The sequence below is a fragment of the Mustela putorius genome, unplaced genomic scaffold (assembly GCF_011764305.1).
Source record: "Mustela putorius furo isolate JIRA1106 unplaced genomic scaffold, ASM1176430v1.1 tig00537248_pilon_pilon_pilon, whole genome shotgun sequence".
Classification (NCBI taxonomy): domain Eukaryota; kingdom Metazoa; phylum Chordata; class Mammalia; order Carnivora; family Mustelidae; genus Mustela; species Mustela putorius.
The window spans coordinates 4,871,443-4,893,073 of NW_025422387.1; the positions used below are offsets into that span (position 1 = coordinate 4,871,443).

The 21,631-nt window shown below is 54.8% G+C and overlaps 1 protein-coding gene across 3 annotated transcripts in view; it reads right to left on the bottom strand.

The window, feature by feature from the left end:
- Positions 1-1,413: 1,413 nt before the first annotated feature.
- LOC101689304 (MLX interacting protein) overlaps positions 1,414-21,631 on the bottom strand; it is a 59,706-nt gene continuing 39,488 nt past the window's right edge. For 2 of the 3 annotated variants that reach the window (XM_045073687.1, XM_045073689.1), the window contains exons 2-17: positions 18,123-18,229; positions 17,322-17,407; positions 15,888-15,977; positions 15,466-15,507; positions 14,961-15,132; positions 14,214-14,303; positions 13,549-13,640; positions 11,949-12,600; positions 11,403-11,524; positions 11,128-11,281; positions 9,590-9,714; positions 8,992-9,093; positions 8,763-8,890; positions 8,379-8,502; positions 6,692-6,821; positions 1,414-6,106 (exon numbers count right to left, since the gene is read on the bottom strand). In XM_045073687.1, the coding sequence (XP_044929622.1) occupies positions 5,985-6,106; positions 6,692-6,821; positions 8,379-8,502; positions 8,763-8,890; positions 8,992-9,093; positions 9,590-9,714; positions 11,128-11,281; positions 11,403-11,524; positions 11,949-12,600; positions 13,549-13,640; positions 14,214-14,303; positions 14,961-15,132; positions 15,466-15,507; positions 15,888-15,977; positions 17,322-17,407; positions 18,123-18,229 (2,338 nt within the window). In that variant the 3' untranslated portion in view covers positions 1,414-5,984. The remainder of the gene's footprint in view (positions 6,107-6,691; positions 6,822-8,378; positions 8,503-8,762; positions 8,891-8,991; positions 9,094-9,589; positions 9,715-11,127; positions 11,282-11,402; positions 11,525-11,948; positions 12,601-13,548; positions 13,641-14,213; positions 14,304-14,960; positions 15,133-15,465; positions 15,508-15,887; positions 15,978-17,321; positions 17,408-18,122; positions 18,230-21,631) is intronic. The other variant, XR_006604787.1, reaches the window with a different exon arrangement.

A 21,631-nucleotide genomic window follows, 5' to 3' on the forward strand; every position in this document is an offset into this window, starting at 1 on the left:
AAGAGAGCGAGAAGACAAACTTGAGCAGACGCAGTGTGCGGAGCGGGGGGGAGGGGAGGAGGACAGGGCAAGGATAATCCTCCCATTATGGTGGGTGGGGACTCCATGCACAAGGTCAAAAAAAAAAACAAAAACAAAAACCCCCAATCCTTTAGCCTTTTCTGAGGCGTGCGGCCTTGACACTTTGGAACGACTTTGACTTCTTCCTCTATGAAAAGGGAAGAGCCACACTGCCAGGTTGGGAACTACCCAGGGGCTCCCTGAGGAGCCCGGAGCCTGATGCCTGGGGACAGTCTCCAGCACATTTGTCTCACTCCCTCTGCTCTGTCTCCCCACTCCCGGCCTATCCAAACTCAACCCTCTTCTCCGAATTATGAATTATGTCCCGAGCATCTTTGAAGATTCCATACATAACATGGAGCTGGGTTCGAAAACTTAAAAAAGAGCAAAGCCGACATCTGTTGCTCAGTGGAAATCAAGTCTCTCCCAGGGGAGTCCGTGAATCACTCGCTTCTTTGTAGGGCCTCCTGTTCTTACGGCCCCAAATCTTGCTTTGTGTCATGGAGACGTTTTTCTTTGGGGGAGGCATCGGGTTTGATCAGACAAGAGCCCGTGTACCAACCCACGGGATTTCAGTCAGAGATCTGGATCTGGGCAGCTGTTTGGGGAGACAAGCTGGCAGCGGCCAGGCCGCCTGCAGGAGGTAGTGTGACTCAGCTCACTGGGTCACCTCTCAAGCCCCAGGAGCTGCGGTGGGGGAGACGGGGGGGTAGTGGGTGCAGGAAGATGATATGGAAGAGAGAAGCTTCTAAATTAAACAGAGATCATCAGAATCTTCTCAGCACAACAAAGAGCATCTTTGTCGGTCAACTTCCCTTCCTTTTCCTACAGCTCTGGGTCCAGGGTTAGCAGGGAGACCACGGCCTCCAGGGGCCATCACCTTGACTTAGCCCTGGGGCCGGTGTTAGCCATGCTGACGAGAACCGAAGCTTTCTAAGCACAGTGCTTCATGGGTTACTGAGCTCTCTGACAGGATTTTATGGGAACCTCATAGCCACCCTGTTCACGTGTGCAGAGCAGGTGCTGGCTGCCTGGGTTCCGATGGGGTCGTGGGCAGTTTGTACAAGCACCACTGAACTGCAGCCATCCAGGAAAGGCCTGGCGCACCAGGCCCTGGTGAATTCACAGCGAGCATCAGTAATGTGGGGCTTTTGTCATGGGTTCTTCCAGCAGCCTCTCTTCAGGACCCCCTGCTCACCTGGGGCCTCTCTCCTCACCGACCTGCTCCCCCGCACTCCACCACCTTCAAGGTTAGACCGAGTAAGCCAGTCTGAGCGTCACCGTGTTCGGATCTCCCAGTATCCTCATTTCCACAGCCTGACAGGGAGCATTTAAGAAAAACCATCACAGGCATTTCAAAAAAATACAGCTTTTTATTGTTTTGGATGCAAATATAGTTTTAAAACTGCATTGTAGTGTTGAATACAGCTGGTGGAAACGTGCTTCTCGACCGCGGAGCATGGAGGATGGTGTCTGGATGGCGTAGCCTGAGGGAGCCTCCGAGGGACTAGGCTCTCCTCGATTGTGCTGTTCGGACCACGAGGGGAGACCGTCTCCTAGCGGAGCCCTGACACAATCACCGAAGCTCACAACAGAAAATAGGAACCATTTACACAATGAACTGGAAGCAGGAAAAGAAGAGAACGTGGTGGCTCAGCCGTGATGTTCCAAAATAAGTAGATGAACAAAGTCTCCTTTCCTGGGCCTCCTGAGAAGACTCTGCAGAGAAACAGCAGGGCGCTGTGGCGTTGTCGGGGAGAGAGGCTGCCTTCAAGCTGCCCCGTGAGAAACACGATCTGGGAACTGTGTCTCCCCGGGCTGAGCCCATCAGACTCTTCAACTGCAGGACAAACTCTACGGAAATGGATCTGCTTCTCCCAAACCCTCCACAGTCTCAAGCCTTGGGAGGGGCACACCTCTGTTCAGAAACCCAGAAGAGAATTCTTCAAATTAGTGATGCCCAGGGTTGACCGTGAAACCAAAAGTTTGACTGGGAAACGGAGGTGAATTCTGCTACATAATTGGAAAGGAATTTCGCAAAAATAAAATTCCATTAAGTGCACACACACAGGTGGGCTTGCGCAAGCACGTGCACGTGCGTACACACACACACACACACACACACACCCAACACTCAACATGAAAATTCCCTTTTCTTTCTCAAAGGCTGATTTTCACAAACCCCAACAAGGAAACAGCCCCCTGCCTGATGAGCCAAGCAAAGCAAAGCCAACTCCTCAGAAGGGAATGAAAATGGGGCAGTTGTTGGAGGTACACAGTAGGCCGGAAGTCTTCTCCCTGCTCCTGCAGCCTCTCGGATCCAGGAGGGTCAAGGCCACGGAGACTACTGAATGTTACAAACAGGTGTTGAGCTTCCAAGCTAACCCTCTTCTCCCCCTGTCCACGTTCAGACGTGGTGAGGACCCATTCGCGGTATCGGGGCACTGAGGCGTCGACCCCAGCCCGTGGCTGCCGTGTCGCTCACACCAGGGTATCCCAGCTCTCTCTCCCCCAGTGAGATCACAACCGAGGGAACACTTGGCAAAGCTGAGTTCCCATGAGCGGTGGGTGGGTTATCACTGCCAAAGTGCATAATCGGAGACAGGTGGTCTCCAGGGAAAGGCAACTTTACACCAGAGAGAGGAGAGAGAGCGGGCCAGCCTGTCCACGGCATGGGGGGTCCTGGGCATGGGGCAGAGGGCCCTGAGGACAGCCCGGAACCACGCCGACCGACCGGTGCTTCAGCTAGACTGACAGCTTGTAATCCTAGAACAACGAACCTGCTCCTCCTCCCTCTCTGGTCACTTGTGACCACACCCCCTCACCTGGGGCGACACAAAGGGGGTTGGCACCACCCTGGGGGGCCATGCTTGCTCAGAGTCCAAGTTTCTATTTCTATAGCCAGAGCAGGAAAACCTTCAGGCCCAACCATCAGGTCACAAGGGCAGGAAGCAGATGAAGCTGGGAGCCCAAGGACACATGGACAACCACGGACCACTCCTCCTCCTGCAGAGGCTCCAGGAACAGGGCGGTGCTGGGGGCTCCCTGCCCTCCAGCCCTTCCTCCTGACAAGAGCCAGTGATGCCCATTGGCACCTCATTAACTCTAACTTCTGATGCTGGAACTGCTGCTCTCATGTGAGAAAATCTGGTTAGACAGCAGCCAGGATGCATGGGCTGGGGCCCTCCTGGGGGAGGGGGTGACTGCTGCTGTGCAACTCGCCAGAGATGGGAGGGACGGGCCCACCAACTTTCAGAAAGCCCCATGGTGGCACCTGCCCTGTCCTTCTGTTTCCCACTCATCGTGAAAGAGCAGGCAGCAGTGTGACGGGAGTTGATGGCACAGAAAGATTTCATAGAAATGCTTTTCAAAGATTTATGTGCCAGGCAAGCTTTTTTTTTTTTTTTTTCCTTTTCAAATTGATCCTTTTTATTCTCCAAAGTGTCAGCATTTAAAAATTTCTTATGGGAGCAGAGGCAGGGGCAGGGGTGAAAACGAGTGTAAACAAAGCACAGCCCTGTGGTCGGCAGGTCCCGGAGGCCTCCGGCAGGGTGGTCTCGCTGTCCCTGCGCCCCCGCTGGGCCCCTCTGTCTGGCCAGATTCATCAAGCAAGATTCCAAAATAAATGATTCTGGGACATGAAACGATCACATCTGTGGGAAGAGATACAGCTTTGCAGCCCTATAGCCAGGGTAACCGTGAGCACCAAGAGAAATGGATTTAAGTAAATGTCTCAAAACAAAAACACGCATCTAGTTAACAGTCTGCCAGGACACACACACGAACACACACACACCCTTCAAAGTCTCACGTGACCTAACAGCCTTAAATATTTAACAAAACAGAATCATGAACATTAACTCAGCAAAAGGAAGAGGAGAGGTAGGCCGAAGAAGCCAAGAGGCCAATTTTATATACCCATAGACTTAAAAAAAAAAAAAAAGACTCCCAGGGTGGGCAGAAGGTTACTAATTTAGGAGAGGTCCTGGTGGGCCAAGCTTTACGGCCATCCGCACGGTTTACAAAGGCACAGGTACTGGGGAAGGATGGCACTCATGACCCCCCACAAGCCCTTACAGCTAGGGACATCTCGTGTTTTGCCTTCTGACCCTAGTGAGTTCTTACCATGGTGGTCTTCCCCTTTTGAAGGGCGACTTCATGTTTGTCCTGGGGTGAAGGAGAAGTTCTCTTACCACTTCCCAGTGGACAGTAAGGATCAGCCCAGCCTCGTCTTGTGCTCGCCCCTCAGGGGAGTGAACTGGGAGGCTTGTAAACACGGCTTCTGGAGAGGCTGCGGGGTGCCGCCAAGCTGCTCTTGTGCGGAGCTGAAGCACAGATGGGAGTGGGTGACGTGTCGGTGGCCTGCAGCGAGACGGTGGCACAGCTGGCGGGCGGTAGGGGGAAGACACCCCTTCCATCCTCCATCAACTGAGGCAGGGAGGGATGGCTGCCCCCGAGCACCTTCAGCGGGCCTCCAGGAACCCGCGGGAGCCTCCGAGTAGATCCAAGCTGCAGGAGGTGGCCCTTGGTAGCCCCCACGGAGCCGACCCCAGGGTTTCCGGCCTGCCTGGCACTGCCCAGGCTCCATCTCTGGCAGGGAGGACAGAGGTTGAATGGAAAGCCCGCAGACCCTCTGAACTTCACAGCAGGACGTTTAAAAGCACATTCTTTCGACGAGGAGGTACCCCTGGCTGGGCTTCCTGAGAGTTAGAGAGCGCGCCCGCCGTCCATCTGCACCCCCTCTTGCAGACACGGCAAGAGGTTGGGCCTGGACACTCCAAGTGCAAGTCCCACGTTCAGAAGCAGCCTGTTGCCCTCAGCTATCCTTCTGCCTTGTTCAAACAGGAGTGTAATTCTTCGCCGTCTGATATGGGAGAGGCTAGACAGCCCTGAGGCCAGCTGCCTCAGAGCGCTGCCCAGCAACATTCTGGTTCTTCCTCCAAACACAACATGGGACAGACTTTGGGTGTGGTGACATCTTTGGTCCGAGAACTGTTACGGTCTGGGACTCCTGGCTGAACAATCCAGACAAGATGACAGCCCGCTGGCGGCACCGTGGAGTCTGGCCTCTCGGATGCTACACCCTGAGGGCTGTGTGCGTCCCCCAAACGCTGCTGGCTCGTCCGAGGCTGCGGCTTGGAGGAAGGTGGAGAACAAGGGCCACGTGGTGAGGTGGTGCCCAGGGAGGCCCCGCCGGAGTCCCCGCCACGGTTCTCAAAACACTGCTGTGTGGCTGCCGCCTGCAGCGCCGCCCGAGGGGTTCCAGGCCGGAGCCGCGGCTTTGCACTGCTGTGCTCTCCTCGCCGCGTGTGCACCCACGTCCACTGCTTCCTTCCACGGGGCCTGGGGTTCCCTGGCGGCCCACACGGTGGGAGCAGCCTCCGTGCGCGAGCCTGAGCTGCTGTCCAAACCTACTTACAAAGCCAGAGTCTGAGAGAAGAGGAAGGGGCCTTCCACCTGCCCCCCCAGGAGAGTCAGAGCAGCTCAGGGAATCGCTCAGAGCCATCCAAGGGCCCAGGGCTGACAGGAGCCAGCATCCTACGTCTGAGCACAGAGCCAAAGAGGAACCCTTGTGCTTCCTAGCTCCCGGGAGCAGGCCGTGACTGTCTGTCCCATCTACTCCCTGCTTAGGCCACCAGTAGGACAGGACACTGTCTGGGTTGCCTGAGCGCAGGGGAGGTCACGATGAGGTCGCTGAGTAAGAGTTCACAGCAAGGGGTTCCCAAAGATGAGCTATTGCTGTTGGCAGGACCCGAACCTGCTTCAGACCTGAGCGCAGCGTTCTGAGGGGCCCAGTGGGCCGGTGGAGCTGGAGGGGGGCCCTGAGCTCGGCGTCAGGAGAGGCCTGGGGGTGCAGCGTCCTCTCCGTGGGCAGGGAAGAGCCTCCGTGGCATCTTGTGCGGCCGCGTGCCCGCGAGGCACTGCTAAGACTCCCCCGGTGTCTTGCCGATTCTGGTGACAGCCTGTGCCGCCTGCTCCGGCAGCTGGGATGGGTCCGTCAGGACGGAGGTGGTGGTGCTCAGGTGCCGGAGGGTGCCCAGCACCGCTGCAAAGAAGGGGAAGATTAGGCCAGGGCCACCGGCACCCGCAGTCGCTTTAAGTCCCGCAGTGGACAGCACGCGTGGTCTCCCGCACAAACGCGTGTGGTCACTCTCATGCCACCGGAGGAGGAGGCACACTGAGCACCGCTGAGGGACCAAGGCCAGCAAAGCCTCTCGGCTCCAGGATAACAGTGAGCCCTGTCTCCTCTCCCGCAGACGAGCAGGGAATCCCAAGCTCCTCCTGTCTGTCCACCTCCATCCCCTCAGAATACGCGCGCAGCCTTGTCCGTGGTAAGAATTAAATCAGAAAACATACGTGAAAGCACCGGGGCCGGGGCCTGGTGAACAGCCAGGGCTCAGTAAGCATAAGGGACCCTGAGCACCCAGACGCACAGGGATGACAGGAAGCAAAGGAGTGGCATGGGGGGCCAGGCCCCTGTCCCGCAGCTGGCATCTCTGGCCGGGGCCTCCCACACAGCGTCACCTTGTGCCGATGCGGCTGCCCGTGGGCCGCCTAGATCTGCACTATCCTCACAGGCCCTCCTCCCCCCTGGACTATCCTCGAGGGTCCCGGCGAGCCCCGGACTCACTCGGCCTGAGGACGGGCAGGGAGCAGTGCTGGTCCAGCCAGGACAGCGCCGTCCGGTGCAGCTCCTCCAGGCTGCTGGTGGACACCATCCCCTTGAAGGACTCAAACAGCGGCTTGATGATGATACTGAACTGTACAGCATGTGGGTTAAAGAAAAGGTAAGCGAGGAGGAGGGCCAGCGAACATGTAACCAGGGGTGGGAGAATCAAGTCCAGCTACTGGCTGGCCCGTGACCAGCTTCCCCTGGGAGCGGCAAGTAACTGCTGACACTGGGTGAGGGAGTGTGATCCGGGGAGATGCACCCTCACATTCCCCTGAGATCTTTCCATCTAACTCAGCACCAGCTTAATGACCACAAGAGGCAGGGACAGAGATGTTTCCTCAGTGTGGGACACGTCCTAGCACTCCGGCATGAAAGCCAGCAGTCTGTGGATGATGGCAAGAATAGCAGAGGCGCAGGGCGCCTGGGTGGCTCCGTGGGTTAAGCCTCTCCTTCGGCTCAAGTCATAATCTCAGGGTCCTGGGATTGAGTCCCGCATCGGGCTCTCTGCTCAGCGGGGAGCCGGCTCCCCCCCACCCTCTGCCTGCCTCTCTGCCTACTTGTGATCTCTGTCTGTCAAATAAATGAATGAGATCTTAAAAGAAAAAAAGAAAAAGAACAGCAGAGGCGCACCGCAGACCGCAGGGTGGACCGTGTTTCTCATGACGAACACACGTGCTGGCTCTCAGTCACGTTCTGTGTGGGTCTCCCAAACCATCCTGGGCAATCAACTCTGCAAAGGCATGCGGTCCATTTTCTCCCTGATCTGAACCACACTGGTGCCCCTGGTCCCCCAAGCTGAGGCTGACGATGAGGAACATGCCATTTTACCAAAGAGGCCCTGGCGCACCCCAGCTGCCACCTCACTCCACCAACGATAAGGGCCAGAGCCAGGCTGAGTAAGCCGGGCAGAGCAGAGGAAACAGAGCTCGTGTGCGCTGTCGGCTCTGCTCCCAAACGGCCGTCTCCTCAGTCTGTCAGCAACAAGGTGAAGACACACAGCCAACCCACCATGCGTGCACATGAGGCACAGAGGTGACTGGAAGGGCACTGACAGGGTAGGAGCTGCCCCCCAGAGGGGCCCTGCTGACATCTGGAAGGCTGAGCACAGATAGGTCTTGGTCCCAGGGACGGACCCCCGCACGCTGGTGAATGTACCTCACAACAGCATCTAAGACCATGTGGCCCAAGCGAGACAACAGCCTGCAGGGAGCTGGTTTCAAATCCTGACTCTGCCACTTAGTCATTTATGAGCCCTAGTTTCCTGTCTATGCCATTGGCAGTACTCGAGCCCGTTGTTGTTGCAAGGACCGAGACGGCCGCCAGGATGTGCGATTAGATCCCACCTCTTCCCTATGGGATGGCCTCAGCTGGTGGCTCTGGCACCTCGCAATAAAGCATCTTTATTTTCCAAGCAGGCAGAGAGCAGAGCTGAGCTGTTCAACCTCCCCAGCAAGCTCCAAGCCTGGACAGTCACCAATGACAGCCCCACTTCATAGCGTGTGCCAGGCCAGGCCCCTGTACAGCGCCTGTTGGGTGAACTCGCGAAAACCATTTATATAGAATTTCTCGAAAGGAACGGTGGGTAGGGGCTGCTGTTTCAGTGCACAGAGTAGGGGTGGGAGAAGCAAAGAAAACACAAAGATACAATCCAGAACTTCCAATTCTGCAGGGTCCGGCTCTTCACATACTCATCAAACATGTCTTTCATGTGATCGAACTGGTGCCGGGTGACGGGGACTCCTGTGGCAGGGAGCAGCTGCTGGCAGGAGCTGGAACAACAGGAGGGATCAGAGGACGCTCAGAGCGGCTGGCAGTGAAGCTGGACCCTGGCGCTCCAAGTGGCAGGGCCAGCCGCTGCTGGCCACTGTGGGCCCAGGAGGAACGGCCCCAGGAGGAGGAGGACAAGAGCCCAAAGCATGACAACAGAGAGGCAGCTATGGGTGACAAGGCCACAAATGACCCTCCTGTCTCTGAGACATGCACGCGAGAGGATGAGGTACCAGCCCGGGCCCCACGCCCCCAGGCTCACATGATGGTGGCATTGAGCTCCTCGATCTCCTCCCGCAGCCGCCGGGCTTCCTCCTGCATCTGGCTCCGCTCCTGCTGTAGCTTGGTGATGTACTCCACGGTCTTCTGCAGCGTGATGGCGTGGCTGGTCTGGGAGAGGGGTGGCGGGGTCACAGCACAGCAGCCACCCTGCCTGTCCAGCCGGTGCGGAGGCCAATACAGGGGCTCCCCGCCCACCTGACACCACTCACCAGCTTGGAATTATTAGAGATCAAACTGTTGAGGGTGTCAAAGCCCATCTTGATGTTGAAGCGTCTTTTTTGCTCAGCTGAAATATGCTTCATCTGCCGGTTCTGTTGGAGAATCAGGCAGTGGCTGTGACACACGGTGCCCTGCAGGGCCGCTGCCCCTCCCTCCCACCTGCGACTCGGGGGCAACAGTGAGCAGGACAGGGTGCTAGAAAACCCCGCCTGCAGAACGGAGGCCTGGGCAGGGGCCATGACTGCTGCTGAGGAGCACTCCGCAGCCCCCCTCAGCCCACTCCTCGCCGACCCAGTTCTTACAGCCACCACCTCCCGCAAGCTACAGGGTTCGGGGCTGGTCCAGGGCTCAGGGCTGTCTAGCAGGTGGGGCAACGGGAGGAGCCGCCGACCTATCTCCAGATTAAGTAGCAAACATCCAGGTTCCTGATGGTACCTTAGCCTACCAGAACATCGGCCAGGTCTGTGCTGCTCCTTTCCTGTGAGTCCCTCGTAAGGGACACAGCAGCCCCAGCGGTCCCTTGATATTCTCCTTGCCCGTACCCCCATCCCTCCAAGGAAATCAAGACCCAAGAGAGACCTGTGATACCTTTAAAACAGCCACATTTTTGGGGTCTGCAGATTTCCCTGAGCAGTTGTTCTGGGGAGACTGGGGACTGGGGCTCTGCTCTGAAGCACATGGAGAGGCCTGCCCTGAGTTTGGGCCATCTCGACCTGAGAAGAACAGAGACTCCTCTTAGGACACGGCTGGCCACAGCAGTTGAAACAGTGCTCACCAAGGAAGGGAATCCCCGCAAGTCCCAAACCCGGAAACCCATCTGAAACCTCCCCCAGTGAACCCAGAGCAAAAACTGGAGAAATCCTTGCCAACCTCCCAAGATTAGGTGTAGACAAGGCCTGATGAAGGCTGGCTGGACGTGGGGTGGCAATACGGCCTGAGCTTGGCCAGCAATAGCTCTTGGGGCATGGAGAGTTCCGAGAGGAGGCCTGACTGCTAATCCAACCTATTAACAAGCCACCTGGAGGCCACTTGCAGTTTCCGCAGCCTCTGTGAGACTCTTACCCTGCGTGTCCAGTATACAAAACTGTTCATTCTTGTTCTTTCAACTCTACATATACATTTTCTTGTATTTTCAATCTTGTCCACTCCCATGCCAGCCGTGCCCCGGTCACTGGCAACGCTCAGGAGGCCCCTGGAGTCGCCTAGGGCTGCCCCGCCCGCTTGCCCAGAGAGCCTCCACACACTCCTTTCTGCGGCGCTGACCACCTCCCTGCCTTGCTGCTCAGTTTCCCATCGTGGCTCCAGTGCCCCGTGTTCTGCGTCCAGGCAGTCAGGGTAATGCTAGGCTGCCTGAGCCCTGACCCCACCGTACAGGCCTGACCTGTAACCAACCAGTTTTCGTCTTTAGCTGTCCAGGCTGGAGGCCGTTATTCATCCAGCCTCCCTGGACAAGTCCCTCTACGGTCTCATCTCTGTGGGCGGAGACCAGCCCTGCTCATCTCCCAGACTGTTCAGCATGGAGCTCCAGCAGTGGCCATGCCCAGCTTTTACTTGAGACAAGGCACCTTTGGTCTCCCTCCCTAGTGGGCAACTGAGAGGAGGAAGCCTAGGTTCTGGTTCTACCCCACCACCAGGGGCACAGCCTTGGGCGACTCCTTTATCCCGGGCTCCATGGCTCTTCACTGGGCACAATCAGTTCTCCCCCGAGCCTCCTGCTGATGGAAGACCCACGGTGTGGAAATGGGCTCAACAGATGTGAGGGGCTTGAAAACTAAGGGATGACCACATTGATGTGGAGACAAGCTTGGGTGGTTCCCATTTTCTGGAAAGCGTTGACAGTCTCAATCCATTTCTCAATCAGAACTGGCAGCTCTGAGCCAGGCCTTTCTGAAGGGGGTCAGAGTGGTGTTCCCCAAGTGCATCGGTCACCTGCCCTGCACACGCTTGCCCCTTTCCTGCTCCTGGGGTGAGCTGCCACTGGCTGAGCACTCCCCAGCGTGGGCCACCTCACTGCACAGTCCCGCCCCAACCCTGGGGAACCCCATGGGTGGTCTCCCTGACCCAGGTGCGGGCGTGCTCATTTCATTCACAAAGTCCCAACCGTTCAGACCGGAGCGCACACTCACTGGAACCCGTGGCCGGGACCTGCTCTCCCTTCACCAGGGCGTCCTGTACTGTGCTTGGAGAGAAGAGCCGAGAGACAGGTGCCGGCTGGCTGCTCGTGGTGTGGCCAAGGTCTGTCACCAGGATGCCACTGTGGAACTCCGTGACTCCAGGAGCCTGAGGTGACACAGGAGAGGGAGGTCACCTCCAACCACAGTCATGTCAGGTAAGAACCACCCAAAAGCAGGGCCATGTTGAGGTGATAAGGATAGGAAGGGTCTGCCTAGGGCCTCCTCACCCGGGCAATAGCAGCAGGCGTGAGGACCACATTGGACTGGGACACGGTAGAAGCCAACATCCCTTCTCTCTTCAGAGGGCCTGATGTCATAATCACCGCTTGTGGTTGTCCTGAAAAGGCAGCTGCCAGAACAAGAAGTGACAGTGAGGCCCGGAGTCGTGGGGGTCCGCTGAGCCCAGGCCTGTGGGGCCCCCAGGAGCAACACAGACCCCTCCCCTGCTGCTCAGATGTCACCTCTCTCACCACAGGCCACAGAGAGACAAAACCACTGGTTTTGTATCTGACATCTGTTTTGCAACTTCTCCTCCAAGAGGACAGATAACAGGCCCAGGAAAGAGACCACCTGGACGGTGCTTTTTCAAACTCGGTTGAGACTAACTTGGAAAGAACACCACAGAGTAGACAACAGACGAGATCACACACGTAGTAGACTGGAACACTTTCGTTTCACAAGTGTGTGTGTGTCACAAGTTTGCAAGCCTTGGAGACAAGGACATAGCCCCGGGGAGGGGAGATCAGACGTTGGCTTCCTTCCACCTGACTCACCTGGGGCGATGCAAGCATTCTTCAGTACCACGGACACAGACTCTGGTTTGGGAGCAGGCACTATTTTGGGGGGCTGCTTGGGCCTTCCCCCAGTCAGAGAGACAGGTTTGGGGTGCACAAATGTTAAACAGGGTTGGGGAGGCCCAGTGGTTGGACGCCGGGTGACCGGAGGAAGCGCCAGGCCACAGGGGGACACCGAGGGCGTGGGTTGGTGGGTTGTGAGGACAAGGCCCTGACTCTGGCTGAAGGTGGTGGCAGATGCATCATGCGTGAGGGTGGCAGAGGCCGTGTGTGTGATGACGGAGGGCGACTTGCTGGCGCCCGCAAACTTCGGCTGCAGGAAGGTAGGTGGAGCCGAGCGGCTCAAGGCAGGGGCAGGGGGCGGAGCTAAAGGCAGGGCAGGAGAAGCAGGCGCTGGGGCAGGGCCGGGAGATAGCAAGGGCATGGTGAACACGGGCAGGAAAGGCTGAGGGACATTCAGTGGCGGTGCAGGGGGACCGAAGTCTGTGGGCTGGATAAAGGGGTCTCCAGGCCGGGGAGCTCGTTCACAGCCCTCCCCATCCGCGGCATCCAGGGCGGTGGCTGTAGGAGGTGCTATGAGGCCATCAGGGAGGCTCACGGCGGGGAGAGCTGTGGTTGACAGGACGCTCTCCTAGGAAAGGAGGACAAACGCTGCATCACACAAGTCGCTGTCACTTCCTGGTACAACACACCACAAAGTCCAACAACGGATGCTGGGCACCTGAGCAGAACTTTCCGACAGAGGGACAGGGCGATGGCTCCTGTTCCCATTTCTGCCAGTCTGGGGGGGAACGGAGCTGTGTCTCTCCAGGCGTCCACAGGGGTCTTGTTTCCATTAAGGACTAAATGATAATGCGGAGCTCAGACAAAGTGTCTGTCTGCGCACAGTTGGCTCTGGGCCTGGGAATATCTTGTTTCTAGAGTCCAGCAGGGGTCCCCCCAAAGTCCCGGCCATCTTCTGTTACAGAGCACAGGCAGCCTGGAGCACAGCTGCTCATGGGGTTCCCTCAGGACAGTTTCACGTATCAACTTCTAGAGGTCACCTCTTCCTAAAAGGGAAACGCTATAAGGAATCAATTGTCAAGATCTCAGTCTCTATAGAAGAAATTCTTCCCAGAGCCAGATGGAAGAAGATGGGGCCAGGTTTCTGTGTCTAACCGGATACGGGTACCAGCCTGAGAGCCCCTGCAGGCAAAGAGCCGTGCCTCAATGGGCTCTGCAGCCCCAGCAGCTGATAACCAGCCTGTGTTAATTGTTAAGTAGAAAGTAAAAGAGGAACCTCTTTTGACGGAGCTTCTGTTTATTAGCAATCCATGTTTTCCTTTGCTAATTCTTTCTTAACTGGTTAAACAGAGCTCACTGCACACCGGTTATGTGGAGCCTCAGGCAGGAGCCAATGTTTACAGATAGCTCCTACCTTTCGGAGATCTATGGCTGCTTTCAAGGAGGGCTAGAGTAACTTTTTCACACATCGTGTGTGTTTATTCAGCACTAGAGCTAGCGAGCGGTAGCACTCTGCTTATGGCTGCGCAGTTACTCATTAGCCTCGCCCTGGCCACCTCGCCCCAGCTCCCTCTACCTGAGCAGGTGGACTGTTGGGATCTGGTGCAGGTGCTGAGACAGGAGCAGGCAGCATGGAACCAAAAATAGAGCGGCTGGAAGAGAAGAGGTCTGAAAGACAACATCAGGTGCTTTTAAGCTCTATGTGCCCATCATATCCTTGAATTAAGATCCAAATAAATCGGGCACTGAACCCTATCTACCCAGAGGAATGCCATGGCCAGAGGGCATTCCCCCGCTGAGGTAACTCTGCAGAAAGAGGCCCTCTGATTGGACCTGCTCATGCTGGCAACTAGTGTGGGGTCTGAAATACTCCCAGGCCGGGTGTTTGGCAGCTCTTATGAACCCAGTTCTAACTGCAGGACACTGCTGGGAGACGGCTGTGTTGCCAGCGCCCTCTGCTGCCTCTAGGGAGAACTGCTTACAGTCCTGGGCAAACCTGAGAATCTGAGTCCGCAGGAGAATGGTGATTCTTTTTAAGGGAGAACCCTGCTGCAGAAAAGCTTCCCAGACCTTGCAACTCCTACTAATATAAATATAAATATATATATTTCTGAAAAATTCTAAGTCTTCCCTCTTGCTCATTCTAACAGTTCCCTCTGTGAAAAGGAAACACCAGTGTGCTTTATCCTGGGCAAAGGGAGATCCAGGTGGCCATGCTCTCTTCCTGCCCCATGTCCTTACCCTGGAAGGGTTCGAAAGTGTCCATGAAATCCAGGTTGGGCTGCAGGGGAATCAGCCCCGGCTGGATCATGTCTGCATTTCCCAGATGTGCTGTAAGAATCAGAAAGGAGACAAAGGAATCATTCTGCCTTCTCAGACAATGTTGTGAAAACACATAAAAGGCCTGACTGGATCCTCCTGGCCCTGTTCAGATTCTTCCAAGGAGATATGCAGGCAGATGGCAGGAATTTCTACCTTCTTGTGGGTTTGTGGCTATTCTCCACCCTCAGATGGCAGGAAAGAAAGAAAGAAAGAGAATTTCTGTAAGAAAGATAAAGTGTCAGGGAACAGATACTGCTGGGATGCAGAGATCCCCAGTTCTAACTGGTAGGCTGTGGGCTCTTCCCTGAGGGGTTAACTGGATGCCTGACTTCGACCAGGCAAAAGGTCGTGCCCAGCAATGCTTCTGATTTTCTTCCCCCTCAGTCAAAGGCCCTGTCAGTTGGCCTAAGCACAAAACCTCTGCTGAGGGGACAGTGTCAGAAATGTGAAATTGATTCAGACTAAATCCCAGGCTTCTTGCAGGGGTACCATCGACCTGACAGCTGCCCAGGAAGGCCTATTTGCAGTCTTCACCCACTCAGTGCATGTGGCCCTCAGATGCCAACAAAGTTGGCCAATCCTGCCCCGGGGGGCCAGGTTCCGGAAGCGATGCCAGAGAAGGAAGCCAGCTGTGAGTTCAGGGTCAAGGATCTAGAGATGGCTTACCTATTTCCCGGGGGTTGGGCCACGCCACCGGTTGGTGTGAGGAAAGTGTTGAGAAGAGGGTGTCACTGAATTCCAACATGAGCATGTCTGTGTCCAGCAGTGGGTCCTCCTCCATGGGGACTGGGGTCTTCCATCCATCCCCACGTTTGTGCCAATAAAGCATGTCATCATCCTACCGCCAACAGGGACAGGGGGAGGGAGGAAAAATCAGAGGGACACTAGTGACCTCAGAATTCCCAATCACATCATGTTACCCTATCGGAGAGAGCTGCAAGGGCTGCTGTAAAACATGAGGGGAGCGTGCAGAGCAGGAAGAAGTGGCCTGTTTCCTTAGCCTGCATGCCTTCCGTGCGAGAAGGGAGGTGGCCCCTCCTGGAGCTGCAGGGACAGTCTTTGTCCCCACAACCTCCTACTGCAGGCTCACTGTCGGGCCACCCACATCATTCCCGTTTCTTGTCAAAGGAGGGCTCTCGTGAGGGTCCTCATGGCCCCTAAGCTCACTCACCTGGGCCAGGCTGGAAAGGTCCTCATCCTTGTGCTGCTGTAGCTGTGGAGAAAAGGGGAGACAAGGTGGTCACCAGGGTCCTGGGAGGGGATGAGGCCCTCAGCCTCTCCTCAAGGAAGCATCTAGGGCTCATCTCCCTGAGAGGCACATGAGAGATCCTGCTCTCTGCCATTTCCAGGCCCCTGCTGGGCACAGAAGAGATACTCAACCAGTGTTTGTGGGGTAACTAACAGCCAGAGAAACTGAGACCACAGATAACTTGGCCAAAGCAGGCCCATCACTTGGGCTGGGCTAGAATGCTGGTTTCCCAGGGCCAGTGACGGAGTCACAGCCTTGGGGGCCAGTGTCAGAACATAGACTTAGATTCTCTCCCCCCTATGGGGCTTCGTGAACATGCTGTTCTGGGAGTCTAAGCCAGATACCCTTTTCTTGAAGTAGGTTCTCCACTTGTGATATTCCCGGATCACTATCTCAATGCGGCTTTTCCAGTACTTCCCTTCTGTGGTGATGGCCTGTGAAGAGATGTGGGTCGGAATCAAAAGAGGGCAATCTAGGTTGATTGGCAGAACTTGACCTGAAAATAAAGGCTGGCAGTCAGCCCTGGGCAATCCAACTCAGAGAACCCTCCCACATGCACATAATTTCATTCACAAAGTGTGTCCCACCCCCAAAGACGGGCTTTTATTTCATGACCTCAGATAATGAAGTGCGGCTTCGGGAGTACAGCTCCTAAGCGTCTGGACTGGCGCGTGGCTCAGAGAGTGCTTGGGCCGGGAAGAGGGAAAGGGCGCTCCGCCCAGGCACTGAAAAAGCCCTACAAAGAGCCACGGGTCGCACTACCTGCCCTTATCCAGGAGACTCTGCCACATTTTCAAAGGGTGAAAACAAATGGCGAATCACAGAAGTTTTAGATGGAAAGTGGCTTCTAAGAGCAGCTACTTCAAACTTTCCATCACACAGGGGAGCCCCTTCCACGATATGCCTGAAGAGCTCGGGTGTCAAAGAAGCTACGACCTCCTCAGAGAGCCCGCCTCACTTTCAGGCTCCTTTTTGTTTATGGCTGGAGTATATTAAAGCAAGTCCCACACATCATAAGGCCCCTATAATTTCACCTAACAATACTTCATTATGTGTCCGACAGTAAAGAATCTTCACAGTGAACAATACAATATCATCACCAGACCCAACAAAATGATATTCCTTAATATTGTCCAATACCAGATCACATCCCACCACCAAAAGGGTCTTTCACTGGGTCTTTTACTTTCTAGTGGTTCCCCCTTTTATCCTAACAGTAAGACAGGCCAGGATAACATTAAAACAACACAGGAGGGTATAAAGGATGTCTGCCTCACTCTAATCACCCTCCCCAGAAGCAGCACCCAATAAAGGATTTCGGTGTATCCTTCTAGACTTTTCCTACACACACAATCACGCAGATACACGCTTTTTAAAAAAATTAACATAAAGTTACTAAAATACTGTTGTACAACTTTTTTTTTTCATTTACTATTTCTTCAGCATCTTTCCATCTCCACATAGAAAGATCTTGAGGTCATTCTTTAACTGTTAAGATAACTGCCTTGTAAGGAGCCCAGATCTCTCCCTTGACTTCGAGGGAGAGTAAGTCCCAGCGGGAGAACCCCTGAGTGCTCTGGGTCAGCCCAGCCTGAGAAGAGGGGAGCCTCTGTGGGCTGTCACAACATCAACATGGTTGCGGGGCGGCGCCGCCAGACCTTCTCCCCACACCACCCCGACTGCTGCAGAATCCAACCCCTGCTCCGGGCCCTGGGCGAGTCGCTTCCTCCTGATGAGGGCAGATCCTTTCCAGCTACTGATGGCCACGAGCCAAGTACCTCTGGCCTGCGATGCTCATCTACTTCAACAGAGCCATCTAGTGGAGTGACAAAGTGGCACACGGGATTCTTGCGCTTCTCCAAATCTAGGCAGAAAAAGGACGAAACATCATCACTATGACCAAGAACCCTGAAGGAGCCCTTGCCTCCTCTGTCCACATCCCCCTTAGAGTGGGACCCTCCAAAGTGTTCTTTCCTTCTCCTTCTCTTGAAAATGAGATTTCAGAGTATAAAGGAAAAGAATCTGTCAGTAACTCATGGGTAAGAACCCAAGGGTTCAGTACCCATGGGTCAGTAACCCAAGCATGCCCCAACCCAAAGATCATTGGATCTACTGGCATGAAGCCAGGTGGAGAATAAACATGGCCTGGGTCTGTATCTTCTTCCACCTGCTGCAAACAGGAACTACTCCCGGACTCATCAAATGTCACCTCTGCTACAACATCCTTGACTCCCCTGGAGAGAACTAAGCCCTCCCGCCTCTGCCTTTACAACCTGGACCCAAGCGTCTAACCTAATAGTGAGCACATTATGCTGTGAGCACTGGGCTAACACAGCTGTCTCCTGCAGATTATGGGCAGCTACACGACACAGACCACGTGACGGGCCCCCTGGGCCTGACACCTGAGAAGTATCTAGTTCATTAGGATTTGGCTTGGTTTTCCAAGAGAGGCTTCCCTTTGAGGCATCATGTTTGAAAAGTGGGCTCTGGGCACCACTGTGAACCTGGAGGTCCCACCCACCGCAAGGCCTCGGGGGCCGCCGCAGGCCCCTCCTGCCAAAAGCCCGGGTAGCACTCACATTGCATATACCATGCCCGCCAGATGGCATTATTGAGGCGGATCTTGTCTCTCCACTGGAGCTTCAGGCCCTTGAAATTCTTCCATTTGGGGGATACCAGCTTCCCACTGAAAGGTAAGACAAAGAAGGGAAACTTAGTGGTTCCTCTGAACATGAAATGAAATGGAGAAGTGCCACCCACTCACTCCACGCCTCAACATTCTGGATTAATCCATCACAAGAGACAGGCTAGGCTTGACAGAAGATACCAGTCACTTTGGGATTTCTTCAGTGATCAGCAGTAGGGAAAGGGGAGGTGGGAGTGGGGGTGGTGACGGTGTCAGTGCACAGAGAGGAAAGGACTGGCCACGCATTGGTAGGTGCTGGAATGGGGCGATGGCACACGGGCTCACTGTCTTAGTCTGCCGATGTTCACCTGTCTTTTAAATTTTCCATAATTAAAAGTTAGAAAATCTTTTGATTTTTCAATGTATCAGATCTTCATGTTGTACACCTTACCTCAGCTTATGCAATGCTGTAGGTCAATTACAACCCAATAAAGCAGGGGGTGGGAGGAAGAGAGAAAGAGATCCGCCAGCAAATAAGTAAAAGCCAAGCTCCTTTACCCTGGCCCACGTCCTCTGTCACCAGTCCCCAAAAGGCATTTACAATGCAGGCACACAAACCATCCCATTGGCCTTTGAGCCTGTGGGACCCTCTCCTGCCTCCAGTCCTGTGCACCCATGGTCCTCACTCCTCACGGGCCTCCTTCTGCCCCCCCTCCAACAGCATCTCCTCCGTGCTGGCACTGGCCTCCTCCAGGCTGCTGATGGACTCCTTCAGGGTTCCCGGAGGACCACTCAAATTCAAAGGTGGCACTCAGCCGCCCCCCACAGGGCAGTACCCACACCCACAGCTGCATGTAGTGCCCGGCAGCTCACCGAGGGGAGGACCTGTTAGGTGTCATCCCCCAAGTGCCTAGCACAGACCCCGGCACATAGCAGGATTTGGGAATAATTCTTCTCTGGATGAGCTATGGAGCCCTTGAACCCCAGCCACCCGCAGGCGAGTCACTCCCCAGGGGCAGGGGCTTCTCAGACAGTCTAGTTTGCCACGTGCTGTGTCAGAAGCCAACCTTTGGGCAGGGCAGCTGACACTGGGCTCCTTTTTCCAGAAGGCTTGAGATGGACAAGGCAAGATCTTCAGTCTGTACCCTAGTGGGTTCTGGTGGTTCCACCTGGCTGTGAGCCACAGCCCTGCCTCTTCTGCAAACCCACTCAGAAAGACCTCGCGAGGAACAGCAACTGGTCTCCAAAGACAGCCCCCAAGCCATAAGCCCTGTATGAACCCGAGAACTAGGCTTAAAAGCAAAGCCCCTGGCTGGGCACCTGGCAAAGACCTCGTGCCTCTTGCACCTATCCCAGCGAGCCGGGGTTTGGCTCACACGGGGCAGAAGGCTGGGAGTCCCAGAGAGAAACCATCTCGGGATGTCCTCACAGAGTCTGAGGGACAGACCGAGCAACAGTCTCAGCTCAAAGGGTTGGACATTTCCAACCCGTCAGACACCTTCTTTGCCACTTCTGCTCAGTCCGAAGGTACTCCTAAGCCATCTCCAAGTGGTCTGTTCGCCCTCAGCCTCAGCAGCCAGTGGCTAGGCTCAAGCCTCTGCTGCATCGCGTGTGCACCAGGCAGCTTTGCGGTCAGGTAACTTGTCTGACACCCAGTTCCTGGGTAAACTCAGGATAATGCCATTTCCTCCTGAGCGTTTTGATAAGGATCGTGTACATATACATATACACTTAGACACATATAACTGGCAAACCTTACCGCAAAATACATTATACATAGCCATCTCAACTATTTGGACTTAAGTTACTACTGAAAGGCCTGAGTTTTAACATCATCTGACTTGAAAAGTTCTTTGTGTTTGCCTCCACTGTCATGTGGCTCTTTCTCCTCCAGGGGAGGAAAAAAGTGACACCCACAGGCCCACCCTTGATACTAGTGAACAAAGACCAGGACAGAGGGCAGCCTTGTCTCAGAGCTTGGAAGGCAGAGACCCTCACTCATGCATTCGACAAAGGACAAGCGCTACAAATGGAGGAAAGGAACAGATGGGGCACGTGAGGCCCCGCCCCTGTGCTGAGGGTCCCATAAAGAAGAGCAGAGGGCTGTGGGAGCACAGAGTTGCATAACCAACCCAGCCTGAATAGTCAGGGGAGGCTTTCTGGAGGAGGTGACATCTCAGCTACCACCTAGAAGATAAGGAGACAGGCTTAACCTCAGCCAGGGAATGGCCCCTGCTGCTCTTCTGCAAGCCTGTGGTGGCCCTGGGGTGAGCAACCACACACCCAGTCTAGAGCTCCTGTGGTGGGGGGGGGAGGCTGTGGGGGGTGCGGCGCACGTGTGGGACACTTGACACCAGGCTGGAGAGCAGAGCACACGGCAGAGTAGATTAGGTTCCACAACTTGGCAAAACCAACCCTCTCTCCCCTCTTCTGTAAGACCTTCCAGCAACTTGGTATCTAGCTAGGCAGGTGGTTCCCAGAAACAAAACAAAATGGAAAACTGTGTCTCTGTTTTTTAATTTCCTTAAAGAGAGAAAAGACACTTTTTCCGTAATTGACAGCTTTCTCATGCTGAAGCCAGGATTCAAAGGTCAAATTCTCTCTGTGGAATCCTTCCAGGGTGTTTGCTGCTACACAGATGACCGCGGACGACGGAAGCAGAAGGGACACCATGCGAATGAGGAGTCCAGGGAAGAGAAAAATCTTTGGTGTCCCGCAGTGCTCTGTAAGAACCAACCATTGTGCTTAACTACAGACCAACTCTCATCCCTGCTTGTTAAGAAAAAATGGCTAACGTGCACACAAGACCATCTCCTCAGAGACGTCAGATCACGCCGGCAGCTTCGATTTCGTAAAGTGAAGAGGGGAAGATACAAAGGGAGCTCCAACTATGCGAGCTAGAAACGAAACTGGACAGGGGGCAGTGTGGGCTTCTCCTGTTCTTCCTCCTTGCCTGCTCAAATGGTTCACTTTTCCTTGATGTTTACATCAAATTTGGCCAAACCTCAGCACAAATACGCAGGAATCCAGAACCCAACTGCTGTCCGACTGTCGTCCCAGGTTTCTGTAATATCTCAACAGTCAACAGGTGGTGCTCAACCAGCACGAAGAAGTGAGTCCAAAACCCAAACCTAAGCTGCCCACAGAACTAGAGACAGTGAAAGAGCAGTGTCTAGGATGTTTTTTTATGGTGACTGACCACCCCTGGCCCATAGAAATTTCAAGACAAGGTCTGAAAAAGCAGCACAAACAGTTCTATATATCGAAGTACTACAGAGAAAAAAGGACTCCATAGACACATTTTTAGGAAAATGGGGGGTAAATTTCTTTAAGTCTCCTCACCGATGGGCCTCTCAGAGCCTTTGGTCCGCTGATGTCATCATCAATCTTCAAGGAGGGAAGAGGAGACATTCCTTATGCAGATATCCACAGACCAAACCTGGACTGGGACCCTTACCATGG